General features: G+C 47.3%; 1 protein-coding gene across 2 annotated transcripts in view; it reads right to left on the reverse strand.

Annotated features, from left to right (window-relative positions):
* mus81 (MUS81 structure-specific endonuclease subunit) overlaps window positions 1-15,330 on the reverse strand; it is a 32,536-nt gene extending 17,206 nt beyond the window's left edge. For both annotated transcript variants that reach the window (XM_064931031.1, XM_064931030.1), the window contains exons 1-11: window positions 15,259-15,330; window positions 14,636-14,812; window positions 13,555-13,684; window positions 10,708-10,901; window positions 9,591-9,671; window positions 8,135-8,223; window positions 7,869-7,997; window positions 7,572-7,748; window positions 6,019-6,146; window positions 4,605-4,717; window positions 4,369-4,488 (exon numbers count right to left, since the gene is read on the reverse strand). In XM_064931031.1, the coding sequence (XP_064787103.1) occupies window positions 4,369-4,488; window positions 4,605-4,717; window positions 6,019-6,146; window positions 7,572-7,748; window positions 7,869-7,997; window positions 8,135-8,223; window positions 9,591-9,671; window positions 10,708-10,901; window positions 13,555-13,684; window positions 14,636-14,776 (1,302 nt within the window). In that variant the 5' untranslated portion in view covers window positions 14,777-14,812; window positions 15,259-15,330. The remainder of the gene's footprint in view (window positions 1-4,368; window positions 4,489-4,604; window positions 4,718-6,018; window positions 6,147-7,571; window positions 7,749-7,868; window positions 7,998-8,134; window positions 8,224-9,590; window positions 9,672-10,707; window positions 10,902-13,554; window positions 13,685-14,635; window positions 14,813-15,258) is intronic.
* Window positions 15,331-17,110: the final 1,780 nt, after the last annotated feature.

The raw sequence follows: 17,110 nt of genomic DNA on the forward strand, positions 1-17,110 counted from the left end.
GGGGTCTCAGGTGTACCTGTGTATTAACTATAGTCTGCTGTAGGGGGGTCTCAGGTGTACCTGTTTATTAACTATAGCCTGCTGTAGGGTGGTCTCAGGTGTACCTGTGTATTAACTATAGCCTGCTGTAGGGTGGTCTCAGGTGTACCTGTGTATTAACTATAGCCTGCTGTAGGGTGGTCTCAGGTGTACCTGTGTATTAACTATAGCCTGCTGTAGGGTGGTCTCAGGTGTACCTGTGTATTAACTATAGCCTGCTGTAGGGGGGGGTCTCAGGTGTACCTGTGTATTAACTATAGCCTGCTGTAGGGGGGTCTCAGGTGTACCTGTGTATTAACTATAGCCTGCTGTAGGGGGGTCTCAGGTGTACCTGTGTATTAACTATAGCCTGCTGTAGGGTCTCAGGTGTACCTGTGTATTAACTATAGCCTGCTGTAGGGTGGTCTCAGGTGTACCTGTGTATTAACTAGAGCCTGCTGTAGGGTGGTCTCAGGTGTACCTGTGTATTAACTATAGCCTGCTGTAGGGTGGTCTCAGGTGTACCTGTGTATTAACTATAGTCTGCTGTAGGGTGGGTCTCAGGTGTACCTGTGTATTAACTATAGCCTGCTGTAGGGTGGTCTCAGGTGTACCTGTGTATTAACTATAGTCTGCTGTAGGGTGGGTCTCAGGTGTACCTGTGTATTAACTATAGCCTGCTGTAGGGGGGTCTCAGGTGTACCTGTGTATTAACTATAGCCTGCTGTAGGGTGGTCTCAGGTGTACCTGTGTATTAACTATAGCCTGCTGTAGGGGGGTCTCAGGTGTACCTGTGTATTAACTATAGCCTGCTGTAGGGTCTCAGGTGTACCTGTGTATTAACTATAGCCTGCTGTAGGGTGGTCTCAGGTGTACCTGTGTATTAACTATAGCCTGCTGTAGGGTCTCAGGTGTACCTGTGTATTAACTATAGCCTGCTGTGGGGGGGTCTCAGGTGTACCTGTGTATTAACTATAGCCTGCTGTAGGGTCTCAGGTGTACCTGTGTATTAACTATAGCCTGCTGTAGGGTCTCAGGTGTACCTGTGTATTAACTATAGCCTGCTGTAGGGTGGTCTCAGGTGTACCTGTGTATTAACTATAGCCTGCTGTAGGGTCTCAGGTGTACCTGTGTATTAACTATAGCCTGCTGTGGGGGGGTCTCAGGTGTACCTGTGTATTAACTATAGCCTGCTGTAGGGGGGTCTCAGGTGTACCTGTGTATTAACTATAGCCTGCTGTAGGGTCTCAGGTGTACCTGTGTATTAACTATAGTCTGCTGTAGGGGGGGTCTCAGGTGTACCTGTGTATTAACTATAGCCTGCTGTAGGGGGTCTCAGGTGTACCTGTGTAACTTAACTATAGCCTGCTGTAGGGGGGTCTCAGGTGTACCTGTGTATTAACTATAGCCTGCTTTAGGGGGGTCTCAGGTGTACCTGTGTATTAACTATAGCCTGCTTTAGGGGGGTCTCAGGTGTACCTGTGTATTAACTATAGCCTGCTGTAGGGTGGTCTCAGGTGTACCTGTGTATTAACTATAGTCTGCTGTAGGGGGGTCTCAGGTGTACCTGTGTATTAACTAAAGTCTGCTGTAGGGTGGTCTCAGGTGTACCTGTGTATTAACTATAGCCTGCTGTAGGGTCTCAGGTGTACCTGTGTATTAACTATAGCCTGCAGTAGGGTGGTCTCAGGTATACCTGTGTATTAACTATAGCCTGCTGTAGGGTGGTCTCAGGTGTACCTGTGTATTAACTATAGCCTGCTGTAGGGTGGTCTCAGGTGTAACAGTGTATTAACTATAGCCTGCTGTAGGGTGGTCTCAGGTGTACCTGTGTATTAACTATAGCCTGCTGTAGGGGGGGTCTCAGGTGTACCTGTGTATTAACTATAGCCTGCTGTAGGGTCTCAGGTGTACCTGTGTATTAACTATAGCCTGCTGTAGGGGGGTCTCAGGTGTACCTGTGTATTAACTATAGTCTGCAGTAGGGTGGTCTCAGGTGTACCTGTGTATTAACTAAAGCCTGCTGTAGGGTCTCAGGTGTACCTGTGTATTAACTATAGCCTGCTGTAGGGTGGTCTCAGGTGTACCTGTGTATTAACTATAGCCTGCTGTAGGGTCTCAGGTGTACCTGTGTATTAACTATAGCCTGCTGTAGGGGGGTCTCAGGTGTACCTGTGTATTAACTATAGTCTGCAGTAGGGTGGTCTCAGGTGTACCTGTGTATTAACTATAGCCTGCTGTAGGGGGGTCTCAGGTGTACCTGTGTATTAACTAAAGCCTGCAGTAGGGTCTCAGGTGTACCTGTGTATTAACTAAAGCCTGCAGTAGGGTCTCAGGTGTACCTGTGTATTAACTATAGCCTGCAGTAGGGTCTCAGGTGTACCTGTGTATTAACTATAGTCTGCTGTAGGGGGGTCTCAGGTGTACCTGTGTATTAACTATAGCCTGCAGTAGGGTCTCAGGTGTACCTGTGTATTAACTATAGCCTGATGTAGGGGGGTCTCAGGTGTACCTATGTATTAACTATAGCCTGCTGTAGGGTCTCAGGTGTACCTGTGTATTAACTATAGTCTGCTGTAGGGGGGTCTCAGGTGTACCTGTGTATTAACTATAGCCTGCTGTAGGGTCTCAGGTGTACCTGTGTATTAACTATAGCCTGCTGTAGGGTCTCAGGTGTACCTGTGTATTAACTATAGCCTGCTGTAGGGTGGTCTCAGGTGTACCTGTGTATTAACTATAGCCTGCTGTAGGGGGGTCTCAGGTGTACCTGTGTATTAACTATAGCCTGCTGTAGGGGGGTCTCAGGTGTACCTGTGTATTAACTATAGCCTGCAGTAGGGTGGTCTCAGGTGTACCTGTGTATTAACTATAGCCTGCAGTAGGGTGGTCTCAGGTGTACCTGTGTATTAACTATAGCCTGCTGTAGAGTGGTCTCAGGTGTACCTGTGTATTAACTATAGCCTGCTGTAGGGTGGTCTCAGGTGTACCTGTGTATTAACTATAGCCTGCTGTAGGGGGGTCTCAGGTGTACCTGTGTATTAACTATAGCCTGCTGTAGGGGGGTCTCAGGTGTACCTGTGTATTAACTATAGCCTGCTGTAGGGTCTCAGGTGTACCTGTGTATTAACTATAGCGTGCTGTAGGGGGGTCTCAGGTGTACCTGTGTATTAACTATAGCCTGCTGTAGGGTCTCAGGTGTACCTGTGTATTAACTATAGCCTGCTGTAGGGGGGTCTCAGGTGTACCTGTGTATTAACTATAGCCTGCTGTAGGGTCTCAGGTGTACCTGTGTATTAACTATAGCGTGCTGTAGGGGGGTCTCAGGTGTACCTGTGTATTAACTATAGCCTGCTGTAGGGTCTCAGGTGTACCTGTGTATTAACTATAGTCTGCTGTAGGGGGGTCTCAGGTGTACCTGTGTATTAACTATAGTCTGCTGTAGGGGGGGTCCCAGGTTGTATTAACTATAGTCTGCTGTAGGGTCTCAGGTGTACCTGTGTATTAACTATAGTCTGCTGTAGGGGGGTCTCAGGTGTACCTGTGTATTAACTATAGTCTGCTGTAGGGTCTCAGGTGTACCTGTGTATTAACTATAGTCTGCTGTAGGGGGGGTCCCAGGTTGTATTAACTATAGTCTGCTGTAGGGTCTCAGGTGTACCTGTGTATTAACTATAGTCTGCTGTAGGGGGGTCTCAGGTGTACCTGTGTATTAACTATAGCCTGCTGTAGGGTCTCAGGTGTACCTGTGTATTAACTATAGCCTGCTGTAGGGGGGTCTCAGGTGTACCTGTGTATTAACTATAGCCTGCTGTAGGGTGGTCTCAGGTGTACCTGTGTATTAACTATAGCCTGCTGTAGGGTGGTCTCAGGTGTACCTGTGTATTAACTATAGCCTGCTGTAGGGGGGTCTCAGGTGTACCTGTGTATTAACTATAGCCTGCTGTAGGGGGGGTCTCAGGTGTACCTGTGTATTAACTATAGCCTGCTGTAGGGTCTCAGGTGTACCTGTGTATTAACTATAGTCTGCTGTAGGGTGGTCTCAGGTGTACCTGTGTATTAACTATAGCCTGCTGTAGGGTCTCAGGTGTACCTGTGTATTAACTATAGCCTGCTGTAGGGTCTCAGGTGTACCTGTGTATTAACTATAGTCTGCTGTAGGGGGGGTCTCAGGTGTACCTGTGTATTAACTATAGTCTGCTGTAGGGGGGTCTCAGGTGTACCTGTGTATTAACTATAGCCTGCTGTAGGGTGGTCTCAGGTGTACCTGTGTATTAACTATAGCCTGCTGTAGGGTCTCAGGTGTACCTGTGTATTAACTATAGTCTGCTGTAGGGGGGGTCTCAGGTGTACCTGTGTATTAACTATAGCCTGCTGTAGGGTGGTCTCAGGTAAACTCAGGTGAGCAGCAGCAGAACCACACTCCTCCACCAGGTAGATGGGCTTCTGTAGACCACACCTCTTCAGACGAAACTGAGAGAGAGATGGAGAGGATGACATGTCTGAAAACTAACTGCGCACACACACACACACACACACACACACACACACACACACACACACACACACACACACACACACACACACACCTTCTGTTCCCTGAATCGTCCGTCGATGATGCTACCACACAAGTCGTCCATCCTCTTCCTCTCGATGATGTAATCAAGGACCAGCTCCCTACTTGGAGGGGCACGCAACTGACCTGGAGCGGGAGTTGTGCAATGGGAGAGAGAGGGAGAGAGAGAGCGATGGGAGAGAGAGAGCGATGGGAGAGAAGAAGAGAGGGGGAGAGAGTTGAGAGAGCGATGGGAGAGAGCGATGGGAGAGAGCGATGGGAGAGAGCGATGGGAGAGAAAGGGAGAGGAACAGTAGGTTGAAATAGTGGATATTTAAAAGAACCTGTATTTGGATATAAGGTCCAGAGGAAAGTGTCAGAACGGCGAATCACGGCCCTTTACAAGGTCGCCATCTAGTGGATAAACATGATATACAGTCTACTACTGACATTCATAACGCCCTCACTTTTAGTAGCCAGGGGGGAAACAGACTTTTAGTAAGTAGCCAGGGGGGAAACAGACTTTTAGTAAGTAGCCAGGGGGGAAACAGACTTTTAGTAAGTAGCCAGGGGGGAAACAGACTTTTAGTAAGTAGCCAGGGGGGAAACAGACTTTTAGTAAGTAGCCAGGGGGGAAACAGACTTTTAGTAAGTAGCCAGGGGGAAACAGACTTTTAGTAAGTAGCCAGGGGGAAACAGACTTTTAGTAAGTAGCCAGGGGGAAACAGACTTTTAGTAAGTAGCCAGGGGGAAACAGACTTTTAGTAAGTAGCCAGGGGGAAACAGACTTTTAGTAAGTAGCCAGGGGGAAACAGACTTTTAGTAAGTAGCCAGGGGGAAACAGACTTTTAGTAAGTAGCCAGGGGGGAAACAGACTTTTAGTAAGTAGCCAGGGGGGAAACAGACTTTTAGTAAGTAGCCAGGGGGAAACAGACATTTAGTAAGTAGCCAGGGGGAAACAGACTTTTAGTAAGTAGCCAGGGGGAACAGACTTTTAGTAGCCAGGGGGAACAGACTTTTAGTAGCCAGGGGGGAAACAGACTTTTAGTAAGTAGCCAGGGGGAAACAGACTTTTAGTAAGTAGCCAGGGGGAAACAGACTTTTAGTAAGTAGCCAGGGGGAACAGACTTTTAGTAGCCAGGGGGAACAGACTTTTAGTAGCCAGGGGGGACACAGACTTTTAGTAGCCAAGGGACACACAGACTTTTAGTAGCCAGGGGGACACAGACTTTTAGTAGCCAGGGGGGACACAGACTTTTAGTAGCCAGGGGGGAAACAGACTTTTAGTAGCCAGGGGGAAACAGACTTTTAGTAGCCAGGGGGAAACAGACTTTTAGTAGCCAGGGGGAAACAGACTTTTAGTAGCCAGGGGGGAACAGACTTTTAGTAGCCAGGGGGGAACAGACTTTTAGTAGCCAGGGGGGGAACTGACGAGCTCAGGGTGTTACCTGACACGGGAGCGACCCTCTCCTTGGCCACCCACAGGAAGTCACCTACGTTTAACTTCCTGACGTCAAAGGTAACGCCGTTCCTCTGCAGCTCCTTCACCAGCTCCTGCTTACAGGCCGTGCTGCCCCTACACACACACACACACACACACACACACACACACACACACACACACACACACACACACGAGGAATGCATTAACACACACTAGGGCTGGGAAGTACCAAGGATCTCACTATAACATATTATCATGACAATTAGGTGCTGACACACATTGTGAAACTCTTGATTCTACCTGCATTGTGATTCTACCTGCATTGTGATTCTACCTGCATTGTGATTCTACCTGCATTGTGATTCTACCTGCATTGTGATTCTCGTGATTCTATCTGCATTGTGATTCTACCTGCATTGTGATTCTACCTGCATTGTGATTCTACCTGCATTGTGATTCTCGTGATTCTATCTGCATTGTGATTCTCGTGATTCTACCTGCATTGTGATTCTCGTGATTCTACCTGCATTGTGATTCTCGTGATTCTACCTGCATTGTGATTCTCGTGATTCTACCTGCATTGTGATTCTCGTGATTCTACCTGCATTGTGATTCTTGTGATTCTACCTGCATTGTGATTCTTGTGATTCTACCTGCATTGTGATTCTACCTGCATTGTGATTCTATCTGCATTGTGATTCTCGTGATTCTATCTGCATTGTGATTCTCGTGATTCTATCTGCATTGTGATTCTCGTGATTCTATCTGCATTGTGATTCTCGTGATTCTATCTGCATTGCGATTGGATACTGTGATTGTATTTGCTATTGAATGTTCCCAACATATTTCTCACCATATGTCTGCTTGAGACAGAGAGTCATTAGAAAAGTAGTTTTGATGAGTCATGGAAACACAAGTTCTGAAAACTAAATTGTCTCCCTATTTAAAAAAAAGATGGAGAACTATGAAGGAAAAATGTTGGACATTTGGTGCAGGTACTGCCAACGATCGCAAAAAGAATATCCCGAAATGTAACTATCGATTTTTCCCCCACCACTAGCGCACATACATGTAGTGTCTACACAGAAACCTTGAAAGAAAGACAGACAGACAGACAGACAGACAGAGTGACAGACAGACAGACAGAGTGACAGACAGAGTGACAGACAGAGTGACAGACAGAGTGACAGACAGAGTGACAGACAGAGTGACAGACAGACAGACAGACAGACAGACAGAGTGACAGACAGACAGACAGAGTGACAGACAGAGTGACAGACAGACAGAGTGACAGACAGACAGAGTGACAGACAGACAGAGAGTGACAGACAGAGTGACAGACAGAGTGACAGACAGACAGACAGACAGACCAGACCAGACCAGACCAGACCAGACCAGACCAGACCAGACCAGACCAGACCAGACAGACAGACCAGACCAGACAGACCAGACAGACCAGACAGACACCAGACCAGACCAGACAGACACCAGACCAGACCAGACAGACCAGACAGACACCAGACCAGACCAGACAGACCAGACAGACAGACGTCTTACCCAGTAGTCTCAATGAAGTCCACACAGAGCACAATGTCATAACTGCCTGGGTACAGACAGCCTCCAGCCGGCCTAGTCTTTGTCTCTGCAGCCTGGGGCTTTTCTGAAGACTGTACCCCAGGCACCTCACTCCCTCTCTGGGCAACATAGGCTGCCGGGTTAGGCCCCGCTATGGGCCTACCACAGGCCGAGAGAAATAGAGAAACTAAATCTTAGTCAAATACATTACTACAATTATCAAACAAAACCATCAAAACACCAATGATAAAACATAATTTGTGTCTCTCATTCACTCACTCTGTTCTCTTCTTTCTCTCATCTTCCTCGGCAGTAAGGTCAACGCCAGGCCCACTTCCCACTTCTTGTTCTCTCTCTCCATCTTCTAGTCTCTCTGCCAAGGCCAAACCCAGCTCAGTCAGAGAATACCTAGGACAGAGAGAGAGATGGAAAGAGATCACTACAGGGTACCAGACTAAGTGACAGATGAAGAGGAACAAACGAGGTAGAAAGAACATGGAGAGTTTTAAAAAGAAGAGGAGGTGATCGATCATCTTGTGGTTTACCTGGCGGGGTTGTGTGTCTTCAGGACCAAGTCTTTCTGTATCAGTGTGCTCACTGAGGACCAGGCTGTGTATTTACTACCTAGATCAGGCTACAGGCCACGAGAGGGAGGAGAGGACAGGGGGGAGGGGGACAGGAGGACAGGGGGTCAGGAGGTCAGGAGGGAGGGGGACAGGGGAAAGTCATTGATTGTTTGTGCTCGCATGACAAGAGACCTCAAGAGTAATGTGGTAGCAAACATTGTCTGAATGTGGTAGCAAACATTGTCTGAATGTGGTAGCAAACATTGTCTGAATGTGGTAGCAAACATTGTCTGAATGTGGTAGCAAACATTGTCTGAATGTGGTAGCAAACATTGTCTGAATGTGGTAGCAAACATTGTCTGAATGTGGTACCAACGTTGTCTGAATGTGGTAGCAACGTTGTCTGAATGTGGTAGCAAACATTGTCTGAATGTGGCAGCAAACATTGTCTGAATGTGGCAGCAAACATTGTCTGAATGTGGTAGCAAACATTGTCTGAATGTGGTAGCAAACATTGTCTGAATGTGGTAGCAAACATTGTCTGAATGTGGTAGCATACATTGTCTGAATGTGGTAGCAAACATTGTCTGAATGTGGTAGCATACATTGTCTGAATGTGGTAGCAAACATTGTCTGAATGTGGTAGCATACATTGTCTGAATGTGGTAGCAAACATTGTCTGAATGTGGTAGCAAACATTGTCTGAATGTGGTAGCAACGTTGTCTGAATGTGGTAGCAAAGTTGTCTGAATGTGGTAGCAAACATTGTCTGAATGTGGTAGCAAACGTTGTCTGAATGTGGTAGCAACGTTGTCTGAATGTGGTAGCAACGTTGTCTGAATGTGGTAGCAACGTTGTCTGAATGTGGTAGCAACGTTGTCTGAATGTGGTAGCAAACATTGTCTGAATGTGGTAGCAACGTTGTCTGAATGTGGTAGCAACGTTGTCTGAATGTGGTAGCAACGTTGTCTGAATGTGGTAGCAACGTTGTCTGAATGTGGTAGCAACGTTGTCTGAATGTGGTAGCAAACATTGTCTGAATGTGGTAGCAACGTTGTCTGAATGTGGTAGCAACGTTGTCTGAATGTGGTAGCAAACATTGTCTGAATGTGGTAGCAAACATTGTCTGAATGTGGTAGCAACGTTGTCTGAATGTGGTAGCAACGTTGTCTGAATGTGGTAGCAAACATTGTCTGAATGTGGTAGCAACGTTGTCTGAATGTGGTAGCAAACATTGTCTGAATGTGGTAGCAACGTTGTCTGAATGTGGTAGCAACGTTGTCTGAATGTGGTAGCAACGTTGTCTGAATGTGGTAGCAACGTTGTCTGAATGTGGCAGCAACGTTGTCTGAATGTGGTAGCAACGTTGTCTGAATGTGGTAGCAACGTTGTCTGAATGTGGTAGCAACGTTGTCTGAATGTGGCTCAGACTCACCACAGAGAAGGACTTGTCAGACAGATGCTGGGCCTCAGACTGCAGCTCCAGTTTAAACATAAATCCCTTACCCCCAGGAACCTAGAGAGGACAGGGGAGAGGGGAGAGAGGACAGGGGAGAGGGGAGAGAGGACAGGGAAAGGGGAGAGAGGACAGGGGAGAGGGGAGAGAGGACAGGGGAGAGGGGAGAGGGACAGGGGAGAGGGGAGAGGGACAGGGGAGAGGGGAGAGGGACAGGGGAGAGAGGACAGGGGAGAGGGACAGGGGAAAGGGGAGAGAGGACAGGGGGAGAGGGAGAGGGACAGGGGAGAGAGGAGAGGGACAGGGGAGAGGGACAGGGGAGAGAGGACAGGGAAAGGGGAGAGAGGACAGGGGAGAGAGGACAGGGGAGAGGGGAGAGAGGACAGGGGAGAGGGGAGAGAGGACAGGGGAGAGGGACAGGGGAGAGGGACAGGGGAGGGAGAAGAGGGACAGGGGAGAGAGGAGAGGGACAGGGGAGAGAGGAGAGGGACAGGGGAGAGAGGAGAGGGACAGGGGAGAGAGGAGAGGGACAGGGGAGAGAGGAGAGGGACAGGGGATAGGAGAGAGGGGACAGGGGATAGGAGAGAGGGGACAGGGGGAGGAGAGAGAGACTATCAACGTCACAAGTCTGACAAACCAAAACAGCATCTTACTTACATTAACTGGGAATCAGATCCTTCTGCTTTTGATAGAGGAGGGAAAGATGAAGGATCGGGAGAGAGGCACAGGGAACGAGGGGACAGGGACAGGGAGCGAGGGGACAGGGAGCGAGGGGACAGGGAGCGAGGGGACAGGGAGCGAGGGGACAGGGACAGAAAGCGAGGGGATAGGGAGCGAGGGGACAGGGAGCCAGGGGACAGGGAGCGAGGGGACAGGGACAGAAAGCGAGGGGATAGGGAGCGAGGGGACAGGGAGCGAGGGGACAGGGAGCGAGGGGACAGGGAGCGAGGGGACAGGGACAGAAAGCGAGGGGATAGGGAGCGAGGGGACAGGGAGCCAGGGGACAGGGAGCGAGGGGACAGGGACAGAAAGCGAGGGGATAGGGAGCGAGGGGACAGGGAGCGAGGGGACAGGGAGCGAGGGGACAGGGACAGACCTGAGACTCTCTGTAGAGTGTTAGCAGAACAGCATATCCACCAGACCTCTTCTGGGGCACATATTCCCTCTTCCTCCTCCCTCCTTCCCTCTCTTTCCTAGAGGGCTGTTTGGTGGGCTGAGCCAGGTTGTTGCTACGGCGACTAGGGGCCACCGTCACACCACTGGGAAGGGAGTGGATGGGAGCGTCAGGACCTGGAAGGGGGTGGGAGGGATGGGGAAGAGAAACTTATGATCAATCCTCTCTCTCTCCATCTCTCTCTCCATCCATCTCTCCCTCCATCCATCTCTCTCTCCATCCATCAATCTCTCTCCATCCATCCATCTCTCTCTCCATCCATCCATCTCTCTCTCCATCCATCTCTCCCTCCATCCATCTCTCCCTCCATCCATCCATCTCTCTCTCCATCCATCCATCTCTCCCTCCATCCCTCTCCATCCATCAATCAATCTCTCTCCATCCATCAATCAATCTCTCTCCATCCATCAATCAATCTCTCTCCATCCATCAATCAATCTCTCTCCATCCATCAATCAATCTCTCTCCATCCATCAATCAATCTCTCTCCATCCATCAATCAATCCATCTCTCTCCATCCATCTCTCTCTCCATCCATCAATCTCTCTCCATCCATCTCTCTCTCCATCCATCAATCTCTCTCCATCCATCTCTCTCTCCATCCATCAATCTCTCTCCATCCATCAATCAATCTCTCTCCATCCATCAATCAATCTCTCTCCATCCATCAATCAATCTCTCTCCATCCATCAATCAATCTCTCTCCATCCATCAATCAATCTCTCTCCATCCATCAATCAATCTCTCTCCATCCATCAATCAATCTCTCTCATCCATCAATCAATCTCTCTCCATCCATCAATCAATCTCTCTCCATCCATCAATCAATCTCTCTCCATCCATCAATCAATCTCTCTCCATCCATCAATCAATCTCTCTCCATCCATCAATCAATCTCTCTCCATCCATCAATCAATCTCTCTCCATCAATCAATCAATCTCTCTCCATCCATCTCTCTCTCCATCCATCTCTCCCTCCATCCATCTCTCTCTCCATCCATCTCTCTCTCCATCCATCAATCTCTCTCCATCCATCAATCAATCTCTCTCCATCCATCAATCAATCTCTCTCCATCCATCAATCAATCTCTCTCCATCCATCAATCAATCTCTCTCCATCCATCAATCAATCTCTCTCCATCCATCAATCAATCAATCTCTCTCCATCCATCTCTCTCTCCATCCATCAATCTCTCTCCATCCATCAATCTCTCTCCATCCATCAATCTCTCTCCATCCATCAATCAATCTCTCTCCATCCATCAATCAATCTCTCTCCATCCATCAATCAATCTCTCTCCATCCATCAATCAATCTCTCTCCATCCATCAATCAATCTCTCTCCATCCATCAATCAATCTCTCTCCATCCATCAATCAATCTCTCTCCATCCATCAATCAATCTCTCTCATCCATCAATCAATCTCTCTCCATCCATCAATCAATCTCTCTCCATCCATCAATCAATCTCTCTCCATCCATCAATCAATCTCTCTCCATCCATCAATCAATCTCTCTCCATCCATCAATCAATCTCTCTCCATCCATCAATCAATCTCTCTCCATCCATCAATCAATCTCTCTCCATCCATCAATCAATCTCTCCCCATCCATCAATCAATCTCTCTCCATCAATCAATCAATCTCTCTCCATCCATCTCTCTCTCCATCCATCTCTCCCTCCATCCATCTCTCTCTCCATCCATCTCTCTCTCCATCCATTAATCTCTCTCCATCCATCAATCAATCTCTCTCCATCCATCAATCAATCTCTCCATCCATCAATCAATCTCTCTCCATCCATCAATCAATCTCTCTCCATCCATCAATCAATCTCTCTCCATCCATCAATCAATCTCTCTCCATCCATCAATCAATCAATCTCTCTCCATCCATCTCTCTCCATCCATCAATCTCTCTCCATCCATCAATCTCTCTCCATCCATCAATCTCTCTCCATCCATCAATCTCTCTCCATCCATCAATCAATCTCTCTCCATCCATCAATCAATCTCTCTCCATCCATCAATCAATCTCTCTCCATCCATCAATCAATCTCTCTCCATCCATCAATCAATCTCTCTCCATCCATCAATCAATCTCTCTCCATCCATCAATCAATCTCTCTCCATCCATCAATCAATCTCTCTCCATCCATCAATCAATCTCTCTCCATCCATCAATCAATCTCTCTCCATCAATCAATCAATCTCTCTCCATCCATCTCTCCCTCCATCCATCTCTCTCTCCATCCATCTCTCTCTCCATCCATCTCTCTCTCTCCATCCATCAATCTCTCTCCATCCATCAATCAATCTCTCTCCATCCATCAATCAATCTCTCTCCCTCCATCAATCAATCTCTCTCCATCCATCAATCAATCTCTCTCCATCCATCAATCAATCTCTCTCCATCCATCAATCAATCTCTCTCCATCCATCAATCTCTCTCTCTCCATCCATCAATCAATCTCTCTCCATCCATCAATCTCTCTCCATCCATCAATCTCTCTCTCTCCATCCATCAATCTCTCTCCATCCATCAATCAATCTCCATCTCTCTCTCCCCATCCATCTCTCTCCCCATCCATCTCTCTCTCCCCATCCATCTCTCCATGCATCAATCTCCATCCCTCTCCATCCCTCTCTGCCTCTCTCTCCCTCTCCATCCCTCTCTCTCCCTCCCTCTCTCTCCATCCCTCTCTCTCCATCCCTCTCTCTCCATCCATCTCTCCATCCATCTCTCCATCCATCTCTCCATCCATCTCACCGTTCTCTCTGTAATGCCTCTGTAACTTCTCATCCAGTATCTTGCAGATTCCGTCTCCAAAGTTCTGTAGAATCTTAGCCTCTCGAGCGTTCTGGAGGGGGAGGGGGTACTTCTTCAACGAACTGATAGCCTGGTAAGAGAGAGAGAGAGGGGGTACTTCTTCAACGAACTGATAGCCTGGTAAGAGAGAGAGAGAGGGGGTACTTCTTCAACGAACTGATAGCCTGGTAAGAGAGAGAGAGAGGGGGTACTTCTTCAACGAACTGATAGCCTGGTAAGAGAGAGAGAGAGGGGGTACTTCTTCAACGAACTGATAGCCTGGTAAGAAAGAGAGAGAGAGAGAGGGTACTTCTTCAACGAACTGATAGCCTGGTAAGAGAGAGAGAGAAGGGGGGTACTTCTTCAACGAACTGATAGCCTGGTAAGAGAGAGAGAGAGGGAGAGAGAGGGGGTACTTCTTCAACGAACTGATAGCCTGGTAAGAGAGAGAGAGAGAGAGAGAGAGGGGGTACTTCTTCAACGAACTGATAGCCTGGTAAGAGAGAGAGAGAAGGGGTACTTCTTCAACGAACTGCTAGCCTGGTAAGAGAGAGAGAGAGGGAGGGGGTACTTCTTCAACGATCTGATAGCCTGGTAAGAGAGAGAGAGAGAGAGGGGGTACTTCTTCAACGATCTGATAGCCTGGTAAGAGAGAGAGAGGGGGTACTTCTTCAACAAACTGATAGCCTGGTAAGAGAGAGAGAGAGGGGGGGGGTACTTCTTCAACGAACTGCTAGCCTGGTAAGAGAGAGACGTGTGGGATATGCAACAGAAAACGAGTCTTGCTAGCTAATAGCGTTCTTCAGTGCAGGCTTTTGTTCCAGCCTAGCACTACCACACCTGATTCAGCTAGTCGAGACCTGGATGATGATCTTGTTAGCAATGAGTCAGGTGTTTTAGTGCCGGTCTGGAAGAAAAGCCTGCACACCCTGAGGGACCCCAGTAGCATGCAGAAAGTGTCCTGGGGTATAAAGGCTTTTGTAGCTAGTTACCTTGTGATACACCTAGTGCAAGTCCTTATAGCCCGAGTGTGTTTGTTTACCTTCTGATAAACGTACTGGGTCTTCTGTCCCTTCTCTGCCGCCTGGTCCCGGAGCTCTGACAGCCACTGGAGGAAGAGAGGGTTGGGGCACGGGGGCAGGGTCCGCTTCCTCCCCAGACGGACATGCTCTGCAGCTGGCATCACTGTGCCTCTAGTCCAGCCACATGGCTAATGGTACTGGGAGAAAGAGAGAGAGAGAAATAAAGACATGCGGAGTGTTGTTGTTGATTTGCTCCGCGGCCAGTAAACCTTTCCCCGTTTTCTAAACGTTTTGCGCATGTGCTAACTTTATACAAAACCCTGTGAATACAACAAAAACAAATCATTTTAAGACGATATTTTTATTAATATTGTTTATTAAATCGTCTACTCAACTAAACCAGAAGAACATCAAAGTAACGGTACATTTGCCGCAATAACTTGTGTTTAACAGCTGTTAGATGATAAAGTAGTTTACACACTGAAGTTGGGTTAGCAGGCTAACGTTAGCTGGCTAACCATCTACAGTCTACAGTCACTGTCTGCTCTGACAATATTTAAAACAGCGCGCTGGATGAATACACATCATGTCAAGTCAGATCTGTTTTTCTATTATTATTAATAGTTGCATTTTAAAAAAGTACCTTTAGATTGTTGGTTGTGTTTCCAACACGCAACCTGCCGCCTTCCTGGTCAAAGGGTCACGTGACAGGAACTAAACGTCTGATGCGTTTCAGCGCCGTCCGTCGGCGACAATTACAACTTTTTAAAATAAAGTTAAAGCTGTATCTTGTATCAAGTAAAGAAAGATGAAAGTCAACGACGTAGTTAGTAAATAAAATGACACAATGAAGCTACATGCACAAAATCTTTTTATTTTTTATTTTAACCCGAGGTAGGAAGCGCAGAACCAATTGTTATTAAATAAAACATATTTGCAATAACTGAAGCACAGGTGGTTTCGTGCTCATTTTCAAATCAGTATTATGAAATGTTAACTCAGTAAATATGCTTGTGCCTTTTAACATTGCCATTGTGTGTTATATATTAACCTACAAATGTGTAGCCCAACGATTTCCAGATAAATAGACCCTTGATGCAATGGTTTTCCCCAATCGGGCTCCCGTGTACCGTGTGTGTGTCTCTCTCTCATTAAATTCAAAGGGCTTTATTTGCATGGGAAACGTGTTTACATTGCCAAAGAAAGTGAAATAAACATTTCAAAATGAACATTAAACTCACCAATATTATAGACATGTCATATACAGTGTATACTTAACACTGCAAGTGTCAGTTAAGAACAAATTCTGATTTTCAATGACATCCTAGGAACAGTGGGTTAACTGGTCTAGGAACAGTGGGTTAACTGGTCCAGGAACAGTGGGTTAACTGGTCCAGGAACAGTGGGTTAACTGGTCTAGGAACAGTGGGTTAACTGGTCTAGGAACAGTGGGTTAACTGGTCTAGGAACAGTGGGTTAACTGGTCTAGGAACAGTGGGTTAACTGTCTTGTTCAAGGGCAGAACAACAGATTTGTACCTTGGGGGATTTGATCTAGCAACCTATGCATTACTAGTCCAACACTCTAACCATTAGGCTACTTGGCTACATAATGTTGTGCAAATAGTTACAAAAGTACAAAAGGGAAAAAAAATAAACATAACTATGGGTTGTATTTACAATGATGTTTGTTCTTCAATGGTTGACCTTTTCTTGTGGCAAAAGGTCACACATCTTGCTGCTGTGATGGCACACTGTGGTATTTCACCCAGTAGATATGGGAGTTTATCAAAATTGGATCGGTTTTAAAATTCTTTGTGGGTCTGTGTAATCTGTCTCTCACCCCCCCCCCCGGAATAAAAAACTAAAGTGATTGAACTACAGATACAGAGTAGGCCAATATTTTACACATTCCAGGAAATAGATTTAATATTGAGTAATAAGTGTCACCATGATTGTCATATAAAACACCGCCTGAACACACAGACAGCATCCACAACCCACCACACCCATCAACCACACAGACAGCATCCACAACCCACCACACCCATCAACCACACCAGCAGAACACACAGACAGCATCCACAACCCACCACACCCATCAACCACACAGACAGCATCCACAACCCACCACACCCATCAACCACACAGACAGCATCCACAACCCACCACACCCATCAACCACACCAACAGAACACACAGACACCATCCACAACCCACCACACCCATCAACCACACCAACAGAACACACAGACACCATCCACAACCCACCACACCCATCAACCACACCCATCAACCACACAGACAGCATCCACAACCCACCACACCCATCAACCACACCAGCAGAACACACAGACACCATCCACAACCCACCACAACCATCAACCACACCAGCAGAACACACAGACAGCATCCACAACCCACCACACCAATCAACCACACAGACAGCATCCACAACCCACCACACCCATCAACCACACCAGCAGAACACACAGA

This window comes from Oncorhynchus masou, chromosome 23 (genome assembly GCF_036934945.1).
Source record: "Oncorhynchus masou masou isolate Uvic2021 chromosome 23, UVic_Omas_1.1, whole genome shotgun sequence".
Classification (NCBI taxonomy): Eukaryota; Metazoa; Chordata; class Actinopteri; order Salmoniformes; family Salmonidae; genus Oncorhynchus; species Oncorhynchus masou.